A 21,618-nucleotide genomic window follows, 5' to 3' on the forward strand; every position below is an offset into this window, starting at 1 on the left:
TTTTTTTTTTTGTGTTTTTTATAATAAAAGCCATTAGAATTCATTTTTTATTAAATAATTAAGTACGATTACTTCTCATTTTGCCATTCTTATAAGTAACAATACTGTTTTAGTACCTAAAAGTTTTTCGAGTTGATAACATCTCTTGGTAGGAATCTCAACTAATGGTAGGAATGTAAACTAATTGCAACATACTTACCTAAACTATTATCAACTTATAAGTTGGCTGGTATAGAAAATTAGATTGACAGAAAGTTATCAAATGAACTATAACCCTTGAGCTGACCTATCCTGCGTTAATAAAGTGCGAACTGCGACCCAACTTCATAGTCTTGGGGCCTACTGCGTAGTTGCGTACTAAATAAAGTCATGTTTGGACTTTAAATAGACCAAGGATTCTCTTTCAAATTTCACAAATTGCACAAAGTCTTTTGATGTGAAGTGCGAACACAATTCTCCTTGGCGGCTCTCCCCGTTTCTTTTGCACTCATGTAAATTAATCGGTAGCGAATTTAGCTTAGGCTTTGCAAAATAGTGGCCAAGCGATTTTGAATTGAATATCTTTTGTATTAGAATTAATTATCTATATATATATATATATACATATATTAATTATCTTATATATTAGTTTAAGTATTTCCAATGGAGTCTGTATAATTTAAAAAAATAAAATATTGAACAACCAAAATCCTTTATATTCTATATACGAATTTGAACTACTGTACAATAACGGACCAAATTAGTAACTTGAACAAAAAAATCCATGCAAAATGTTAGACAGCTGATTAATATTGTGTGGAGACAATTCCTTTTTTTAACAAATTGCGTTTAAAAAATAATAACGTTCAGGCAAAAATACAAGAATTTATGGTGCATAAAAGTATTCTTTTTATTACTGCGTATAGAAAAAAGGTATGACAAGCAATACACTATACGTACGTAATTTAGTAGTACAACATTTAGTAGTAGAACAATTTAGTAGTATGTACATACTACTAAATTGTACCAATGTTTACAATTAAGCTTAAAAATTTACTTTGTTTTACTAAATATAAATAATAAACCACGATTGAAAATATTTATCCACGTTTTTGGATAATATCGAGTAAAAATGAATATTAATCCTGAGTATTTATCCCAATGATATTTATCCGTAACCCATCTCTACTTTCAACTAAAATGGCTACGTCTGCGCAGTTTCGTGTAAATTATTTTGGAAAACGTCTTAAACAGCTACGTAGCTACGGATTGCCAGTTGCCGAGTTACGAAGAGTGTGCGTAGCGTTAGGCGCTGCGCTTAACACTTAAAGGCCCATTCAGATGGAGAGAGTTTATCGCAAGTTTCGTGACGAAAAATCGTACGCGATTATCGTAAGAAATAATCGCCATAAGATTATCGTATCATAATGTTCACATTGAGGCAAGAACTAAAATCTCGCCTACGATTATGTCATACGAGATTCGCAAGCAGCTTAATCGCCTCCTCGACTGTTTCCACAGAGAAAAATATATAGTAAGGAGATTCTTGCTTACGAGTTTTCGACTTGTCTAAACACGATCTCGTATGACATTTTTTCAAGTTCATACGATTATCGTACAAATCGGTTCGAACCGTTTTGAGTGCGAGAATTGCCATTCGAGTTCAGTGATTACTGCGGTATTGACTATGAATGAATATATCAAAATGACGCAAAAATCATTCAAATTTGGAACTGCTGATAATAATAGGGGTTAAAGTATGAAATTGCCGATTTGTACTGAAAATCTAAATTGTTTATTTTTTAAATTTTTAACAAATTTATTTAATCAAAATAGTTGCCATTATTATCTATACATTGCTGCCATCTAATGGGAAGGGTATTAATGCCTTTGCGATAGAACTCCGACGATCTAGACTGCACAAACTGTGTGAAAGCATTTTGTACTGCCTCCTGGGAAGAAAACTTCTTGTCACGTAGATAATTGTCCAAATCACGAAAAAAATGGTAGTCCGATGGAGCAAGGTCTGGTGAATACGGAGGATGACGAATGGTTTCTAACTGCAGTTCCTGAAGGGTCAAAATGGTTTCTCGTGCTGTGTGAGGTCTCGCGTTGTCGTGGAGCAATAATGGTGAAGATCGATTCATGAGTCGGGGCTGTTTTACTGCTAGTTTTGTCAACATGGTTCGGAGTTCGGCACAATAGACATCTGCCGTTATTGCTTGACCAGATCGAAGAAAACTATAGTGAATAACACCATGCTGAGACCACCAAACAGTTACCATTACCTTTTTATTGGTAAGTTTTGCTTTTGGACACTGTTGTGGCATTTGACCTGGTGTCAGCCATTGCATTTTTCTTTTCCGGTTATCATAAAGAATCCACTTTTCATCACATGTTACAATTCGATCCAATATTCCTTCATTTCTGTACCGGTTCAACAAGGCAACACAAGTTTCAACACGCGTTTCTTTCTGCAGATCAGTCAAATCATGAGGCACCCATTTTTCGTATTTTTTTATTTTATTGATTTGACGCAAGTGAGTCAATATTGTGGGTAAGGTAACGTTAAACCATGCCGCTAATTCCTGGGTAGTTTGACTAGGATCGGCTTCCACTATCTCTCTTAATTCATTTTTATTCACCTGTGTGGGCGGTCTTCCTCGTGACTCGTTCTTTAAGTCGAAATTTCCATCACGAAAGCGTTTAAATCAAAATCGCACGGTGCGTTCATTAGTAGACCCCTCTCCAAACGCAGCATTGATATTGCGGGCTGTTTCTGCCGCGTTAGTTCCGCGTCGGAACTCGTATTCAAAAATCACTCGAAGTTTCGCAGTATCCATCTTTCTTGTCTAAATTGAATAACAAAAACAATTGAAAGTCGATATTCAAATGTTTCAAATTTAAAAAAAAAAAATCACAGAAACCATTTGAAAAAAGTTTCATTCGAAAACCTCAAACCATGAAGATTCTATGAAAATTCAAAGAACCTATTGCAATAAAACGGCAATTTCATACTTTAACCCCTAATATTAAGTTCATTGCTCTATTTAGAAATATATATTATTACTTTTTTATTTTTTTTTAAATTTTATAACATTTCTGAACCCTTTTTTTCCTTTTCGTTTCCTTAATTCTTGTCTTAGAAAAGCAGTGATAATCAAAACATCCTCGCGCACTGTACTCAAGATAGAAACGGCTGGCACAAAAACTCGAAATACGATTTTTGCTTTTAAGTTCTGTTTATACGAAGACGTTCAATATTGAAAGGCGAGGCGATTATCGCTCACGTCAAAAGGCGATAATCGCGAATGTTTAGACGAGGAAAGTTTTTTATATTCTTTCGGTAATCGTGTCTTCGAGACGAGAAACTCTCACCATCTAAATGGGCCTTTATTGTGTACATCTTATGCTAATATCTTTTTTACTTTGCTGTAGGCATGACGTTCATTAGCAAACATGTTGTTCGTATTGGATATGGTAGCCCGTTATTAGAAAACTGGCAATACAGGCTGAAGGTAGGAGGAAACTAGACGTTTGGTCAGCTAACACACTCAAGATATAAAAAATATAATGTCGCATTCCATTTTTGACTAACACGATCGATTTATATGTATACGACTGAGATGTTCGGCAATTATGGTGCCCTCTGAACTCTTAGGCCTCAGAGATTTTTTATATTAAGCTTAGTTGTATTACGTTTGGTTTAAGAGCAATAAAAAATATTTTTAATATCAAAAAATTACGACGACTAGTTAAAATTTAATAAACGCTATTTGAAACTGGCAATGTCGTTTGTATCAAGAATATGACTCGGCTGCTTGTTGTACGTGCAGTTTTTGGTGCCCTAGCACAAATATTTTCATGTAGGAGGGTAGCTTTACTGCAAACTTTCAAATTTCTGTGTTCGGGTACATAATTATATACATTGAAAGAATTGTTAGTAATATTAGTTCTTTAAAGTGTGATATACGTCTACCCATAAAATACGACGCAAATGGCCCAAACATATCTTATTTGTGATTAATATACAAAACATAACCGTTAACTTATGCCGTTATATATAAACTTGCAATGAAAAACCGAGTCTCAAAATGTATATTGGCCAACTTGTTAACCGATATGACGTGCAAAATGTTCGCAATAGTTTTGTCACATTAAACAGTACAGGTCTCGTCATATACATACATCAGCATTAAACGGGGTGATGGGAATAGAACATATGACGACTTCTGTCGCCAAAAAATGTAATAAATGGTTTCTTTATATCCATGTACGGACAACGGCACATCAGACTACACATTTTTGTTCGAAAATCGATCCTAGTGCAACGGAACAAGATACGTCAATGTATAGCTTGATGTGCTGGCGAGTGTATATACCTAGCTTCCTAGGCTACCAAGCACTCGTAGTTAAGCTACCTATCTAGACACTTGTTATTCACTATCAAAACCAAGCCAAAACAGTCACATACATAGATACTTCATGGATACATACATTCAGCCTTAAACGCTATGTCCCTGAATAAAAAATGTAAAGTAAATTAAAGTAAAGTCAAGTAAAGTCTATTTAAATCACAAAAAATAATTATGGGACTTTATATGCCTATGTCTTTCGGTGTACCTACCTACCTAATGACTTTTTAAAGTACGTAATTATATTTTCCAACATATCGTTATTAGGAATCTACTTTTTCAATATAGAAGCCTGGATATGTAGGTACTTATGTATTATTATAAAGTACCTACCTAAAGAAGACATTGGTTACCTACAAACTTCTTTCGAATCTACTTTCCCTTTATTAACTCCTTCACAATTATAGGTACCTATTAACATACGAATACTATAAATCACTTTCTTATTCCCAGACCTAAGATTGTCATCAATAAGTAATATCTTCATATGGAATGAATATAAATAATATGTAACTCGAGAAGAGGCATTCGTTCCTGCTTATTGTGTCCCACAGCTGTGACGTTAACTCTAGTGGTGAACGGGGCGGCGCGGCGCTATTCTCGTTCCGGCGATCAATACTGCGTTATCAAGTCAGCTATCTGGATATTTGTATGCGCGTAGTACGCATACAGCGCTTGAATGAGCCTGCCGCGAGTGATAGATAACACGAAAATTAAACTGAATAATACCCCACAGGGTAATTTAGGAGATGTGAACAATCGTTCTTGAAAATGCCTCTGCCAGAACTGTTGAAACGAGCCTCTAGCTATTTTCTCGGTTTAGAATTCGACGACAATGAAGAACCACCTGACTATGTCGACAACGAAATATTGTTTTGTAAGAATAATGTCTGTGTACATCCTCCTACTATTGCCAGGCATGAGCTGGACATCATTCATCACCCAGGATACTTGACAGTGACGACAAAAGTGTTCACGGATCAACACAACAATTCAAAACGACCCACGCTCTTCTTGAATTGGATTCCGAATTCTACTTTACGAAAATGCCCTTCAGCTGTAGAAACCAGTCCAAGCGATGAACTTGGAAGCGGGGTAAAACCTGCAAGTCCTAAAGAAATTAAACAAAACGAAAAAAATGATACAAGCAAACATGACACGAATAACGAAAATGCATTTTCCGATTCTTCAGAAACGACTAGCATAAATTCTAACTCAGACAAGCAAAGCATCAAATCTAATGATACTAGGTACACTAACAATGATACTACACAAGAAGAACTATCGTCAAGTTCAAAACCGACGGTAAAATCGGTTGATTCCAATAAAGACAATGTTTTTGCAAGTTTTGAGAAAGATGAGTCTAAAGATGAAGTGTATGTGTACGACAAACATGTGCGATCACAGTCAATGACGTCGGTTAATATAGTTATTGCTAATCCGAATATAGAAAATATTGACTTGACCCCTGATTCACAATCGGGCGACCGGTTCATCAGATCATTGTCGATGAGTTCATGTGATGAATTCAATCCTAACTGGATGAGCACTCCTGAGTTCCTTGCTCTCAAGCACAATTTAGTATTTCCTGATAGCGTACATAGCTCTCCAGTGCCACAAAGAAGGGCACCTATTAAATGTCGAAGGTGAGTTAGTACCTACTTACAAAGTCTAGAACATCGTTTTACATTAGTACCTATGTATGTACATATTTTCACAGATATAGGGAAGTGTTAGGTATCGATTTTACGTAGGTTTCCACTTTAGTTCTCTCACTTACGCTACTTCATTTAATAATATTTAGTCTTATCATAACATTGATGTTGTCGTTAGTTGATTAAAATGTTATTAATTGCGTAACCATTAATAATTGTTTGAAATGGACTTGGTTCCATTGTATCTGTAACGTAGGTAATATGTTTTTGTTTACCAACATATCCACTTATTGTTTCAATGTAAAAATGTTGTGAAAGATTGTTTGCATTGTCTACCATGAATCACTTAAAATAACGTTTCAATTTTATACGAACTGAGTTATAAATCGTACGCGAAGGCTGATGAGCGAAATATGTAGGTGGAGGGTTACCTCGAATATCTCCGGAAAATCAAGGTCAGGATGCCATTTAATGAACGTGGACTCATGTAAGCAATTATTCATTAGTAATTCGTACTCGTCTCTCTCAACGGAATGCTATTATCTCTCCGGCCATGGTCTAGCTCATTCTTTTGGGACCAAGTGAATTCAAAATCCACACGTCATTATTTTGAATATACATTCTTGCGATTCTATCTATTATATGTCGCTTTTGCGTATCTTGACATAAACCGCAGCAAATTAAGTAATTTATAATTTTAAATGTGTGAATATGGCCATGAATTTCCGATAGCATATCAGTTCTAGTGTTTGAATTCAATCCATGATTTTATAAACAATTATTAGCAAGTTTGCGTTAGTTTTTGGTACACACTAAGAATATAATTAAACATGTACACATTGTTATGTTTTGGATGTTTTTTTGCATTATGAATTGTATATAACGAATTTACTTACCTGCTTTACCAGGTTTTCAGTGGATCTGAGTCAAATGCGATCTTTGCGACTGTTTTTCAACGACGACAATTGTACTTGCGGACAACTGGTTGTAGCCTCCAGGGAGTCTCAGTATAAAATTCTTCATTTCCACCATGGTGGACTGGATCGCTTAGCACAAGTTTTGCATAGATGGCATTCGCTGTTGCACAACATCAAACTTACACCAGGTAAAAGTCAGTGAATGATACTAAATTCGAACCCAGTTGTTAAGAAACTTTACTTGTTAAACTCCAAAATAAAACGTCGCTTCCAGGTTCCGAAGAACCCAATCTGCCATATCGACATTTCATGGTATGCCGTCCAGAAGTTCAAAAATCCGAACAACATCCCGAAGAAGAGAAAGTACCCAAGATCACCCCAGAACTGTTCTACGGAAAAATAATGAACGGAAAAGGAGTTATTGAGGATGATCTTTTCTTAAGAAAATGCATCTTTTTCGGTGGCCTTGACAAGGAGCTTAGAAGAGAAGTTTGGCCTTTCCTTCTTCATTGCTATCCGTATAATTCTACTTACGATGAAAGGGAAATAATTCTACAGATTAGAACCAGAGAATACGACGAAATATCAAAGAGACGGCTCGAAAAGATGACTCCGGAACAGAACGCGATGTTTTGGAAGTCAGTGCAAAGTGTTATAGAGAAAGATGTGGTTAGGACAGATAGAGGCAATCCATTCTTTGCAGGCGACAACAATTACAATATAGAGATTATGAAGAACATTTTGCTGAATTACGCAGTTTATAACCCGGCTCTTGGGTAAGTTGGATTTAATATTCCAGCACTAAAAAGTTTTAATTATTTCCATTAAGGTTAACTTTAAATAAATTAGTCTCAAAACTTTTGGCACATTTCACAATTAGGTAAGTAACACCTATGCTTCTACGTAGCTCTTTTTCGTATTTGTACGTGTACGTGTATTATCTTGCCCTGTAGAGGTTAGATCTTTTTGACCCATTACTAATTACAATATATGTAATAATGTGCCAGACAATCATACTAATTACCTGGTCTCTTGATTAGGGAATTCCCTGTATTACGAGTACACGGAATATCCAGAACAGCCAAATCTGAACGAATTTGAACGATTGAAACATTTTCTAAATTGACCTTTCCGAAGCTTCATTCAGCGCCCTCAGTGCAAACTGTTAGGGTGCGTTTCCACTATGTCGTCACGTTTTATTAGCGTTGGACTTTTTATTGTCTACTCTGTTCCCATATCACGACTACCTGTCGTGGACGATTTTTTATCGTTGAACGACTGTCGTGCCTAGCTGTTCCCACTAGATCGTGACGACAATTTATCATTTCACGACAGGCTCCTTGCCCATCTCTGGCTACGACTCAACGCTACTGCAATGCGAGCAGAGAGGGGAGGGCAGGGAGCAGAATACGTGCGGACAGCGATAAATAAAACGTGATGATAATAGGAGCTGCGACAATCTGTCGTCACGTTTTTATCGTGACTTTTTTATCTTCCGACGACTGTTGTTGTAGGTGTTCCCACGATGACGACAGTTTGTCGTTGTAACGATAAAAAATCGTGCACGACAGATAATCGTGTCGTGATATATGCGAACAACTTCATTTAAATATACAAGCTACGACACTATAAACTGCATGACAATCCGTCGTCACGATATAGTGGGAACGCGCCCTTAGGACACCTAGGTCGTTGAATTAGAATTACTTACTTGTATAGTGTATAATAGCCTTAATAAAAGACTACAAGTAGACAGTAACGAACCTTCTTTATATCAATAGGTATACGCAAGGAATGAGCGATCTACTTGCTCCAGTTTTATGTGAGATTAAGTGCGAGGCGGAGGCGTTCTGGTGTTTCGTCGGCCTCATGCAGAGAGCCATATTTGTGTGCACCCCCACCGACAATGATATGGATAACAATCTTGTAAGTCCTTGTGCCTTAATAAATTTGAATATAATTTCATCGATGCCGCTTGTACTGTCCATAAGACTTTTTCTATGAAGCAAACTGTAGAAAAATAAAACTACACATAATGTTCAAAAATCCTGTCAGACCAGCAGGCTTAGCATGTCCCCAAGACAAAAGTTATCTCTTCTTCGAACTGTCGATTCGATTGAAGCAATGCGATACGTTTTAATAATCTAAAATAAAATGTATACGGTTTTGGAGAAAATTTACTTCAAAGTTGTTTGATTTTTATACTTAGAAACTTAGAATAATAACGCATAGAATGATAGTTTCATATCAAACGAACGGTCACAAGTGAGGCAAAAACCAAATTCATGTAGGCGTAAGCAACTTGTAACTACGCTCGTCGGCACGCACACAAATATACAAATAATGATGCCATGGAATAACATTTCCCTCAAAAGTGGGGAAATTGTATCTTGCTTAACTCATCATTAAGTTAAAGGTGCCTACAGATTTGCCCGACATTGTCGATCAGGTGCCTACAGATGTGCTCGATTTTGTCGATCGTTACTGTCGATCGACAATGTCGATCAGGTGCCTACAGATATGCTCGGTTTTGTCGATGAAAAAGGAATAAATCACTTATTTGTAAATCCAAGGTGATCGAGAGAGAGAGATGCCATCTTGGATTTAGAAATGAGTGCTATATTCGTAATGAGCACCCCCAAATACCTCGAAAATGATACCCATTTTGCATTTATTCGAAAAATCGTGCCCGCCATCTTGGATTTAGAAATGAGTGCCATATTCGAATTGAGCATCCCCAAATACCTCGAAAAGGATACACATATAGCATTTTTTGAAAAATCGTGTCTGCCATCTTGGATTTACAAATAAGTGCTATATTTAAACTGCCTCCGTGGCCGAACGGTTACCATGCCGGACTGCCACGCAGAGGTCCCAGGTTCGATTCCCGGGCCGAGAGAAATAGTTGTATGGCCTACAATTATATCTCTCGTGAGTTTGGGTGTAATTTGTGGTTGTCTATGTGTGTGTCCATGGCACCCGCGACACAGGGCTTCCCTAGTGCGGGGCTATGTTGAGTGTGTGCGTTATTTATTTATTTATTTATTTATTCGCAATGAGCACCCCCAAATATCTCGAAAACGATACCCAACTTGCTATTATTCGAAAAATCGCGCCCGCCATCTTGGATTTAGAAATGAGTGCCATATTTGTAATGAGCATCCCCAAATACCTCGAAAAGGATACCCATATTGCACTTTTTTTTAAATTGTGTCCGCCATCTTGGATTTATAAATAAGTACTATATTCGTAATGAGCACCCCCATATACCCCGTAAATGATACCCAGAATCAAAATCAAAATAATCTTTATTTCATAGGTAAGCATTATTACACTAGAAATCGTCACATTGGTTAAACTCTACCGCTCATTCGTAAGGCAGATTCCCCCGAGAAGTATGAGCAAGAAACTCTGGGGGTTGCTCTTTGTAAACAACATTTGTACGCATTTAACTTGCAGAAATGGAGGTCAAATGCACATTTACATTAGAATAAAAAAAAATCTGCAGCCATCGCGATATTGCCTATTCTCAAAAAATTACGTAATATAATTATTTTGAAACAGAATAGCAAAATCGGGAGAAAGAAATCCGTTACTTTGCAACATTTTCGTGTCTTGTTGCAACTAAATTAATTTTCGGTTTTAGTGAATATTTATATAAAAATACAAGTTGAAACGCGTTACTTCCTTGTGGAATGTGATGTTAGTGTCTATTTGATGTTTGCCTGTTCTATTTTTACTTCCATTTGCCGCACATTTCGTCATTTTTAGCAAAAATTTTGGAGCTGTTTGCGGTGCAATTTGACCTTGAACACTGACAGCCCGCCCGCTCGTGTAGGCCGTCTGGGAAGCCTCTAACTTGCCTCACTTGGCGTGTGCGGGCTAGGTTTCTATGCGTTATTATTCTAAGCTTAGAAATTACAAAAATGATAACAATTAACAACTCAAAAAATAAAAATGTTACTAAACATATATTAACATGATTTTAACAGGCACTTAAAACACTACAATACAGTAATATTTTTTTCTTAACTATTTTGCGTTAGTAGCATTCACAAAATATTTTGAAGGTAACCATGCATACTATTCTCATAAATGGGATATATGCGTGTATACATTTTAAAAACAGTTTAGGATGCCTCAATTTTTGGCGAAAGCAAAAATTTTGGAAATAACCAATTTCAATAAAAATAATAAAATTTTAATAACAAAATTTAGCATTAAACAAAATTCTCCAATTTCAACAGTTTATTCTTGAAATTTTAATTCTGATAGGATTTTTGAATCTTATTCTACGTCTTCCAGTGTCTGTTTTTATATACTCAGATCTTGCAAATCCATTAATACCACTGCAAAAATAGTACATCATGTTGCTTTTTATCGATATCCCCATGTGCATTATAATTTAAAAGTTTTGGTAAACTAGTCATAAGCGTCTATTCACCCTTTTAGAGCTACCTCCGTGAATTAATAAGAATAATGCTGCCACACTTCTACAAACATTTGGAGAAACACGTTGACGCTATGGAACTTCTTTTTTGTCATCGTTGGATATTGTTGTAAGTTGTTCGTACATACAATTAGAAACTTATCACAATACTTAGGGTCGTATTCCAGAACTCTACTCAATGCTTAAGTCAGGATCTAAGTGTGATTTGAAGCACTAGAAATCATATTCAAGTTCTTGCCATTAGGGTCGTATTTCCAGTGCTTGATATCATACTCAAATCCTGACTTGAGCATTGAGTAGAGTTCTGGAATACGTCCCTAAAAGCAAGTTTTTCACTATTAAGGTCTGTTCAGATACAATCGATATTCGCTACCCCAGTGGATAGTGAAAAATATCGCGCGGTATCCCGCCGGGTATTTGTATGAAGTTCCGTGGCTAGAGCGAAACTGGAATACCGCACCATACCGCCCAGGTAGGCGGTATCTTTTCGTTTCCTTTGCGAAACGGGAGCAGTAGCAAATTCATTCCTCCACACAACCAAGTCAATGATGATTAGTTTACATAATAATTGCAAATGATAATGAATAATGGTTTTCGCTATCCTTAACGGCAGCGGTATCCGCTTAGGTTTAAACAGTGGGAATACCGCGTATGTACCCACTCGGATTTCGCTACCCACACCGGTAGCGAATATAGATATGAGCGCCACGCCGGCGCGCCGCCGCCGCCGACAAGTGCAATCGGCGCGCGGCGCGCCGTTCAGTTCGATCAGGCGCTCCGATCGTAAGCGCGCGCGCACTTCAATATTTGAAAATTCCGTATACGTGGAACCTCTATGTTGTGAATATTCCAAAGATTCGCACGAAGCGTTACCCTTCCACATTTATATAGCGAACGGCTATGGAGTGGAATTATAACGGGCCTTTTCAAGGCGAAAGTGAATAGGCATTATTTAGGTGTGATGCTCCATTGTCGACCTCATCGTCACTTTCCATCAAGTGAGATGTAGGTCAAATGCGAACTTACATTTAATTAAAAAAAAATATCTTAGAAAAGTCACTTTCTGTCTGGCGTCGCCATTTTCACTACGCATGCACAATATGGAAACATTCAGTCCGTACGATTGGAGCGCTTGATCGAACTGATAAAAATTTGATTACTATAGAAAATACGTTATTTTATTTTTTCCTTTGAAAAAGTATTTGTATAACGGTTTTTGTAAAAACAAACACCGTTATACAAATTCGTTTTAGGGCTCGCGCTCACGGCGCCGAACCACCGCCGCCAGCACTTTTTCGTCGGCGCGCCACCGTGGGTTGGTCTATTATCGGCGCTCATATCTAAGCGAATAACGCGTATAATATATCTATATATTATTATCTGTTCAGATGAACAGGCCTTTAAGCGGACTCTTTGTTTTGACTAAATCTATCGTTTTAATGGGTTGTTTTTTATTATGTTAAAAAAAGGGAAACACTTTTTACCTTTTCTTAGCCGAGTTTAACTTTTGGCGGAATATTTTTGTCTGAATGATTATATAGAGTAATTGCAGGTTATATTATAACGTTATGACTTTAATTTATTCTCCCAATATTAAAGTTGTGCCTTCTAAATGTGCAATTTAATTTTTCAGGTGCTTCAAACGTGAGTTCACCGAATCCGTAGCTCTTCGCATGTGGGAAGCCTGCTGGGCAAACTATCAGACGGACTATTTCCATCTGTTTCTTTGTCTCGCTATCATAGCAGTGTATGCTGATGACGTCATCGCTCAAGATCTTAATACCGACGAGATGCTATTACACTTCAGCTCTTTAGGTGAGGAATTCTATTCTATATCACCATCATCATCATTCAGTCATACGACGCCCACTGCTGGGCATAGGCCTCCCCAAACGATCTCCACGACGATCGGTCCTGCGCTGCCCGCATCCATCGGCTTCCCGCGACCTCTACCAGATCGTGTGTCCACCTGCTGGGGGGGCCCACCCACTGAGCGTCGTCCGGTACGTCCGGTCGCCATTGAAGAACCTTTCCGCCCTAACGGCCATCGGATCTTCTAGCTATGTGCCCCGCCCACTGCCACTTCAGCTGAGCAATTCTTCGAGCTATGTCGGTTACCTTAGTTCTCCTACGGATTTCCTCATTTCTGATTCTATCACGTAGGGAAATACCGAGTATCGCTCTCTCCATTGCCCGCTGAGTGACCTTGAGCCTTTTTATGAGGTCCATAGTGAGGGACCACGTTTCCGATCCATATGTGATCACTGGCAACACACACTGGTCAAAGATTTTCGTCTTGAGACATTGAGGTAATTTGGACGCGAAGATTTTTTGTAGTTTCCCGAACGCTGCCCATCCGAGCTGGATTCGACGAGAGATCTCTTTCTCAAAGTTGGATTTACCTAACTGGACTGTCTGTCCCAGGTACACGTAATGGTCATCAACTTCGAGTGTTGTGTAGTGCTCCCAATTTTAACAGGAGCGGGTACAACATGGGCATTCGACATAATCTTCATCTTGTCTATGTTCGTCTTAAGACCCACTCTTTGGGAAACACTACTGAGATTTTCGAGCATTGTGTACAGGTCTCAGCCAAAAGAACTATATCATCGGCAAATCGAAGGTGTGTTAGATACTCGCCGTTGATGTTGATGCCAAGTCCTTTTCAGTCCAGAAGCTTGAAGATATCCTCCAACGCAGTAGTGAACAATTTCGAAGATATCACATCTCCCTGTCTCAAACCTCGTTGCAGTTGGATAGGATTAGAGCTCTGATCCTGTAATCGGACTGACATAGTGGCGTTTTGTATAGGTACCTTAACACCTCGACATACCTATAGTCTACTTGGCACGTTTGGAGAGACTGCAGCACCGCCCAGGTACTGATATTTTTATATTGGATTGTTGGAGTATGATTATGAAATACATAAAATGCTGAATAATTCTGAATTTGAGGCACAAACAATCGCAAACGCTAAAATTTACAAAATCATTCCATTGTTTTATGATGTGTGCGACAACCCGTGCTGTGCAATACGAGTGCATCGCGAGATTATGTGTATGTTGTGCATTCCTTCACGGCGCGCGGCGGTCGTACACACATGCAAGCCAGATACAGAAACTCGTCAACATTTGTACAGAGTTACCATACTTGTCTTTTTATACTATGGTGTGTACGAGCATTCGTCTAATAATTACAAAATGTCCTGATTACTTAATAAACAACGTAATTGTTAGAACATACGATGCACTTCCTATAGAGTTAACTTTGGTGCCTAATTGCTATAGTTTTCTCATAGTTCGTCTGATAACTAATATGGCAATCAATACTTTTCAGCTATGTACATGGATGGTCGATTAATTCTACGAAAGGCCCGTGGTTTGCTCCACCAGTTTCGTCAGTTGCCTCGGATTCCCTGCACTCTAGCTGGTATGTGCCAACGTTGCGGACCTGGTATTTGGGACTCAACGCATCGACCAAGTGTCGAATGTACCGGCGCTCATGATTTCTGTGAATATGCTGTACAGTAAACTAAAATTATTATCTTTAACTTCAATTTTGAATTAAGAGAAATAACTCAAATCTTAGGGCGTTTTGAAATTAGACGCTTACTGAAGCGCGCGTCTGTGACAGCCGCGCCACTATTTATTTTCATACAATATCTCCATACCTCTCACGTACCTAAGTTATTATAAGCCACAAAATAGCATTTTTTTGCTTTATAACTTAAATATATACTTTTTATGTATATCATACCATGTTTGAAAGTACCCAAAATACAATTTCTTTGATTTGAACAATTAGTAAAGTAACAGTTGCGCCACTGCAAAGCTTCTGTAAGCGTTTCATTTGAAGGCGCCCTTAAACGGTTATTGGGCAATCAGTTGCAGATGAAAGGTGTAGGAATTTTCCAAAGAAAAGAGCAGAATTTGTCAGCGTCAAAGTGAGTTAAAAAATATTGGAACATTTGACAAAACGACCTTATATAAAAGACTTTAAGGTAGATGCTCGTTTAAAAGAAGAATGGCGACATCCCGTGTATTTTGTGACCCAGTGTTTTTGACGACGTGCATTAAAGAGACCTATCAATTCTTGTGATTCATTATCATAGCATCAAAAAAGCTAATTGAGTAGGTACAGCCTGTAGAAGGTGGGGTTATAAAGTTGATGTAGGTTATGTTTATAACATTGTCCTGTATTTCGCTTCATAATGTTTGTTCGCAGTAGCAGAAAATAACAAGTTTTCAGTTTGTTCCCAAAAATAATAAAGAACTTGCTGAATATTCCCAAATCTGCCAAACTCTGCCACATTAATGCAATGCTAACATGATCTGCCGCAATGAAAATTAATAAAATAAAATCTGCCCAAATGGCAGAAATCTGCGACAAATGGTCGCATTGTTTTCAATCTCAATGTGACATTGACATTGGCAAGAGGCCTCTTGTCAAAACGTAGGAACGTAGGAAAGGATTGTGACTTTCTTATCTCTCATTTAAATATTGTCTAAACATTTTTGATCACATTGTCTTTTATTTTATGTCATTACTGTTTAATATAATTGATTATTTCATTAAGTATTTCATAGCTTTAATATTTTATGTGTGTACTATAAAATAACCAATACTTCAGGTAGGTAAACATTCAATCTTGCTTAAAATGAAACGTACGTACAAGAACATTACCTAATCTATAGTCGAAATGATCAATTGCGTTGTGTTCTTGCATTTCTAAAATACATTATTTTACAATTTCTTTATTCCTGAATTCTAAAAATATACAAAAATATATTGATAACTAGGCATAAACTAAAACGTAAAATCATAGTAGCAACGTCCATGAACGGCTCTTCGTTGATTTTAATTATTATTGGGTCAGCTATCGCCATTCTTCTTTTAAAGAGGTTTGAAAAAGTTGATTGAATTGTATGAAATGCTCTGATATTTTGATACACTGCTAGTTATGATGCAGACTATACCTACATACTCTTTATAGGTACGTGCTTGTAATATCATTTAATAATTTATACCTATGTTATAGCTTTAAATTACTATTCGTCGTCTAAATTTGAAAACCTCGTAATACCGTTTTTCGACGAAATCTCGTTTTTTACTCTTCAAGCGCAGTATTGGGCAAAGCTTAAAATACATATAATTTCTATATTTACTATTTCTATATTTATTATATATATACATACATATACACACACACACACACACATATATGTATGTATGTATGTGTGTGTATATATATATATATATATATATATATATATATATATATACATATATATGTGTGTAAATCTCTTTTAATTATAAAATTAAGGTATAATCAAAGATTGTCACATGGTTACTTCTAGGAATTATGTTTTTTTGTGCTTAGGTACTCAAACGTTCACATTGATGGAGGTACGAAGTTTACGACTTTAGCCGACGTATTTGTACAGTTAAGTTTTGTGTTTGATCACGATGGCTGTTACCATATTGTATTTATTTAATTATCAAGTCTCTCACATACTTTGCCTTCAAGGGCTCTCTGTCGTCCATACTAATTATTGGGCATTTTGAATTTGTACCTAATAAAATTATTTAAGTTGCCATTTTCTTTCTAAATTTTAGAAGGAAATATTTTAAAAATTCGTAGCTTGATTGCGTCAAAAAATTACCAAAACATATTTTGTAAACAAATATTGTACCTGTTGAAGTATAACTTAAAATTTTGGTACTAAATGCCTATATAGTAGAAAATATACTATTTGCCATATCATTTGTAAAAAAACTTCTTATGAAGTAGAATGCATTTAAATAGAATTAAATTTGTTGTAAGTTAATGATGAGATCTGTTAAAATTTTAGCTCAATGGGACTAACTTAACTACTTACCTGAGTTGTCTGCTTATTTCCAAATGAGGTCTATACATGGAGCGAAATTCTCTTATAAACAGTACCTGTCAAGTCGACGCCAAAATTCAAGAAGCTTATCCATCTTTTTCCGAGTATTTCAAAACAAACAAATTTTGTTCAAGAGATTTTGTAAATTTGCGACAAAACATGTTTCTGACCAATTAAAATAGTAAAGTGAACAAAAATATTAACTATGGAAAAGAGAACAGAAAACTAAAAAATCTGGATGTTCAAAAGTCGCAGAAAAAATGTTGTTAGTTTTTGATGTTTAGAATTTTGAAGGCAACTTGCTAGACATCCTGTAAAGCTAAGGCCTTTTCACTGACTTGGGGCATTAGACTTTTTAATCTTACGTAAAATCTAATTGTGTTAAAAAATATAGACCAAGAGGCTAACTACGTAAGGCGAAAGATAGCTGGTGGCTCAGTTTTTCCGGCTCAGTGTTGCCGTTTATTTTATATATAATAATCTAAAATAAAAATTTCGAGTGTTGCCATTTTAACGATAATATTTTCTAATTATTTGGTTATTCTGGAAGAAAAGATGAAGAACTAATTTTCAATCAAAAATTAGTTATTGATGTAGTTGTGTTAAATTTCCTACTTATTCGATCTGTTTACCTAATTTTTTGTTATTCGCCAAAGTATGGCGCTTTTACGTAAATAAAAGATATGATCCCAAACATTTATAAAGAATTTTTTACTCGTCTTGCAAACGTCGTGGTTCGATACTTTCTTCCCGAAGTATCGATAAGTAAAATTTTGAATGATAAAGAAAGAATATCAAAGACACCGCCCTATCTTTTGAATTACGCGATCAGCCGGCTGATAATAACTGTATTAGGAGTGTATTTTTTGTACTATTTCCATGTTATTATAGTAATATATTTACAATTCACAACATGAACGTAGCGCTTAGTTCCACTAGTAGATACTCCACTATACGGAAATAAAATACTTTTGTGAACAGTCAAAACCACATAATTACTCCTACAGCCTTTATAAATGATCTATAACTAATGTAGCTACAGGCTTACCGCTTAACTGAGTCGGTTCCTGAGGTAGCTGCGCGGTGTAAGAGGAGTGACAGGTTACGTAACAGTTGCATACGGGATAATTTCAAAAAGATTTTTCTGAGGATATTCAATAGCAAGTTGATTAAACAAAGTGCTTACCAAATTAGTTAATAATAAAAAAAAACTATTTCATTGATAATTGAAATGAATAGACAAGCTATATGGCACTTTTTTCAATAACTTGTTATTGACTATCGCCAGAAAAATTGTGTTGAAATTATCCAGTGTGTAGCGCGACATAACTGTTAAGCTGCGTATACATTACGCGCTGCAAACCCTCGAACATTGGGTCGTGTTACGGCCGCGCGCTAAGGAGACGGGATTACCGCGCGCGGCAGCTCGAATATTGCCGCACTCGAATGTTCTCTGTGTCGAATGGATAATTGTCGGTTTTTGAGACCGCGTCAAAGGAGCTTCAGTCACCCGCTCGCGCGCATTTGGGTCTGCTATAGACATGAGCGCCGCGCCGGCGCGTCGCCGCCGCCGCGTTTTCCCTCGCGCCGCCGCCGCCGACAAATGCAATCGGCGCGCCGCGCCGTTCAGTTCGATCAGGCGCTCCAATCGTAGGCACGCGCATACATCCGTATTGTGTATGTGAAAATGGCGACGCCAGAAAATGACTTTTCTAAGATAAAACCTACAAACAAAACAAAATGTAAGTTCGCATTTGACCTCCATCTCACCTGATGGAAAGTGACCATGAGGTCGACGATAGATTAATGCCTATTCACTTTTGCCATGAAAAGGCCCAAGTTATAACGTTCGCCATATAAATGTGGAAGCGTAACGCACGATGACGCGTATCGTATACGCGAATCTTTGGAATATCCACAACATAGAGGTGGAACTCAAGTCTACGCCTAATCCCCCGGTGATGGAAAGGGGAAAGCGGAATTAAATCGTGTAATTCCATCGCACACTCTCCATGATATATCCTGTAAAATACCGACAAGCTGGCAATTTTACGGCGGTGTTCAAGGCTCGGCAGCTTCGCCTTCACTAATTCCGAGCCACCTATAAGCTTCTTGGCACACAGTAAAGGTGGCAACAGTACTCCATGCACAACCGGACTTGTGCTTAGTATAGCTGAAGCAACTGTCCCTATCTACAGTCCCGAGATGTCCCTATCTACCGACCCGAGATATACCTATCAACCGACCCGAGATGTCCCTATCTACTGACCCGAGAGATAGGGTTTGGATTAGGGTGACGGACATATTTGTCTGCCCCGGTTTTGCATGTGTCCGGGCGTTTGTCTCGTGAGCAGCCAGCGTGTTTTAGTAGCGGTCTAGTTGAGGGCCTGTATGCGAGGGGCGCGCGAGACACGTGAGTTGCCCTTTAAGTTGGAACATTGTCGAAGGACACTGCGACTGGCATCTCCGGCACTAGCCCGGAGAGCTAGTAATCTAATAATAATATAATAGTAATTTAATAAGCTAGATATCCTCCGGTCCTGCCTGCCGCTTAGATTATTGGGAACTGGAGAGACGTCGTTTCTCGGCGTCGGAAAGTGAGCGTACCTTACAGCTCCGCCACCAATGAGGAGATTTGGTAGTGGACTCAGAGTCGACGGCTTAGCGGTGGCAACTGCTGGTTGTGCAATGTGCAACGGTAAGTGAACGCCTACAGCTCCGGTACCTATCTGAAAAATAAAGAGGGTACTGTACGTGCATCCGGGACGGCTCACCCGAGGCACTAGCCTCTAGAAAAACCGGATGAAGTCAAGTGACAGAGGTCTGTGAGAACCCTGTACACTGGCTGATCTGGGCGCACAGGTTATAGTGTCCTCGTATGCCGTATGCCCTAAGGGTAGCTAGGTAGGAGGGTCACTATAATGAAAACTAACGTAGAAAGATATGGTGCTTGTCCCGGTGTGAAATAACGCCTCACCCTGGAAAGGATCCCAAGCTTCCTTGCTGCACGTTTGGCCATGGATTCAATGTATCTGCCGAAGTACAAATTGGACGACAGGTCCATTCCAAGTAGCTGGAGACAATCGGATATCGGTATGGATAGGTATATCACGAAAAGTTGGAGTCAGCTCAGAGGGACTCCGTTTTGTGGAGAATAGACACGCCTGCGTTTTGGTTACGTTAAATTTGGCATGTCGCCAATCGGAGACTGCTTCGAGTGTCAAATCCAAACGGCTAACAATGGACTCTCGACAAGACTGGATTTCCTCTCCACTGATGTTATCACTGTTATCATCAACATACGCAAAGGTACCTGGAATTAACATATCATTGATATGCAGCAGAAAGAGAGTTGCAGACAGTACGGAACCCCGAGGAATTTGTCGCCATATGTTCGGAAGAGTAGCCTTCTAAGACCACTCGAAACGACCGTTGGCTCAAGAAATCCGAGATCCAATTGCAAAGGCCAGTGGGAAGCCCATAAGAGTCTCAAGTGAGAGGCGGTACAGGCGTAGGCGTGTGAGAACAGGAGACAACTCAGGCACACGGTTACGTAGGACTAGTGCTGGAAATCCATCTGGCCCGCTAGCGTTATTCACGTCTAGATTCCGCAGAGTTCTAAGTACCTCTTTTTGGCGTATGCGAATTGGCGCCATAGTGCAGCCAGCCTGAGGTAAGATTAGATCCAGACGCGAACTCTTTGCAAAGAGTGAGGCAAAAAGATTTGCCTTGTCATCTGCAGTATAGGCCAGCGTGCCGTCCGGCCTCAGCAGAGGTGACATAGATAGGCGACAAAAGTTTGTTAGTGACTTTATATTTAAAGATGTTTTGTTTAAAAAATTAATTTGTCAGTTTCTGGCGTCGCTATTTTTACTACGCATACACAATATGGAAGCGTGCGCGTGCGTACCATCGGAGCACCTGATCGAACATGATAAAAATTTCATTAGTATAGACAATACGTTATTTAATTTTTTCCTTTGAAAAACTATTTGTATAACGGTTTTTGTAAAAACAAACACGGATATACAAATTCGTTTTAGGCCCGCGCTCGCGCCGCCGCCGCCCCGACACTGTTTTGTCGGCGCGCCGCCGCCGGCTGGTCTATTATCGGCGCTCATGTCTAGTCTGTTGTCGATTTTGTAAACTGGCTCGCGCGGCAGTACGCAGAATGGACAACAAAAAGTGTCGTCCCCTCATACTTTTTTCGTTTATAGTTTTTACGAATAAGATTATGGATCACAATGAAAGCGGCAGTCGACCGACCACGCGCGTCCATACTCGCAGGTAGTGAACTGTTCTGACTATCGCCGC

General features: G+C 38.3%; 1 protein-coding gene across 1 annotated transcript in view; it reads left to right on the forward strand.

Annotated features, from left to right (window-relative positions):
* The window catches only part of LOC113228458 (TBC1 domain family member 16), a 17,086-nt gene extending 1,577 nt beyond the window's left edge, over positions 1–15,509 (forward strand). The window contains exons 2-8 of the mRNA XM_026461771.1: positions 4,848–6,040; positions 6,958–7,154; positions 7,241–7,742; positions 8,748–8,892; positions 11,419–11,525; positions 13,050–13,231; positions 14,753–15,509. Coding sequence (XP_026317556.1) covers positions 5,166–6,040; positions 6,958–7,154; positions 7,241–7,742; positions 8,748–8,892; positions 11,419–11,525; positions 13,050–13,231; positions 14,753–14,946 — 2,202 coding nt within the window. The 5' untranslated portion in view covers positions 4,848–5,165 and the 3' untranslated portion in view covers positions 14,947–15,509. The remainder of the gene's footprint in view (positions 1–4,847; positions 6,041–6,957; positions 7,155–7,240; positions 7,743–8,747; positions 8,893–11,418; positions 11,526–13,049; positions 13,232–14,752) is intronic.
* Positions 15,510–21,618: the final 6,109 nt, after the last annotated feature.

This window comes from Hyposmocoma kahamanoa, unplaced genomic scaffold (genome assembly GCF_003589595.1).
Source record: "Hyposmocoma kahamanoa isolate Upper Pololo Valley unplaced genomic scaffold, ASM358959v1 232, whole genome shotgun sequence".
Classification (NCBI taxonomy): domain Eukaryota; kingdom Metazoa; phylum Arthropoda; class Insecta; order Lepidoptera; family Cosmopterigidae; genus Hyposmocoma; species Hyposmocoma kahamanoa.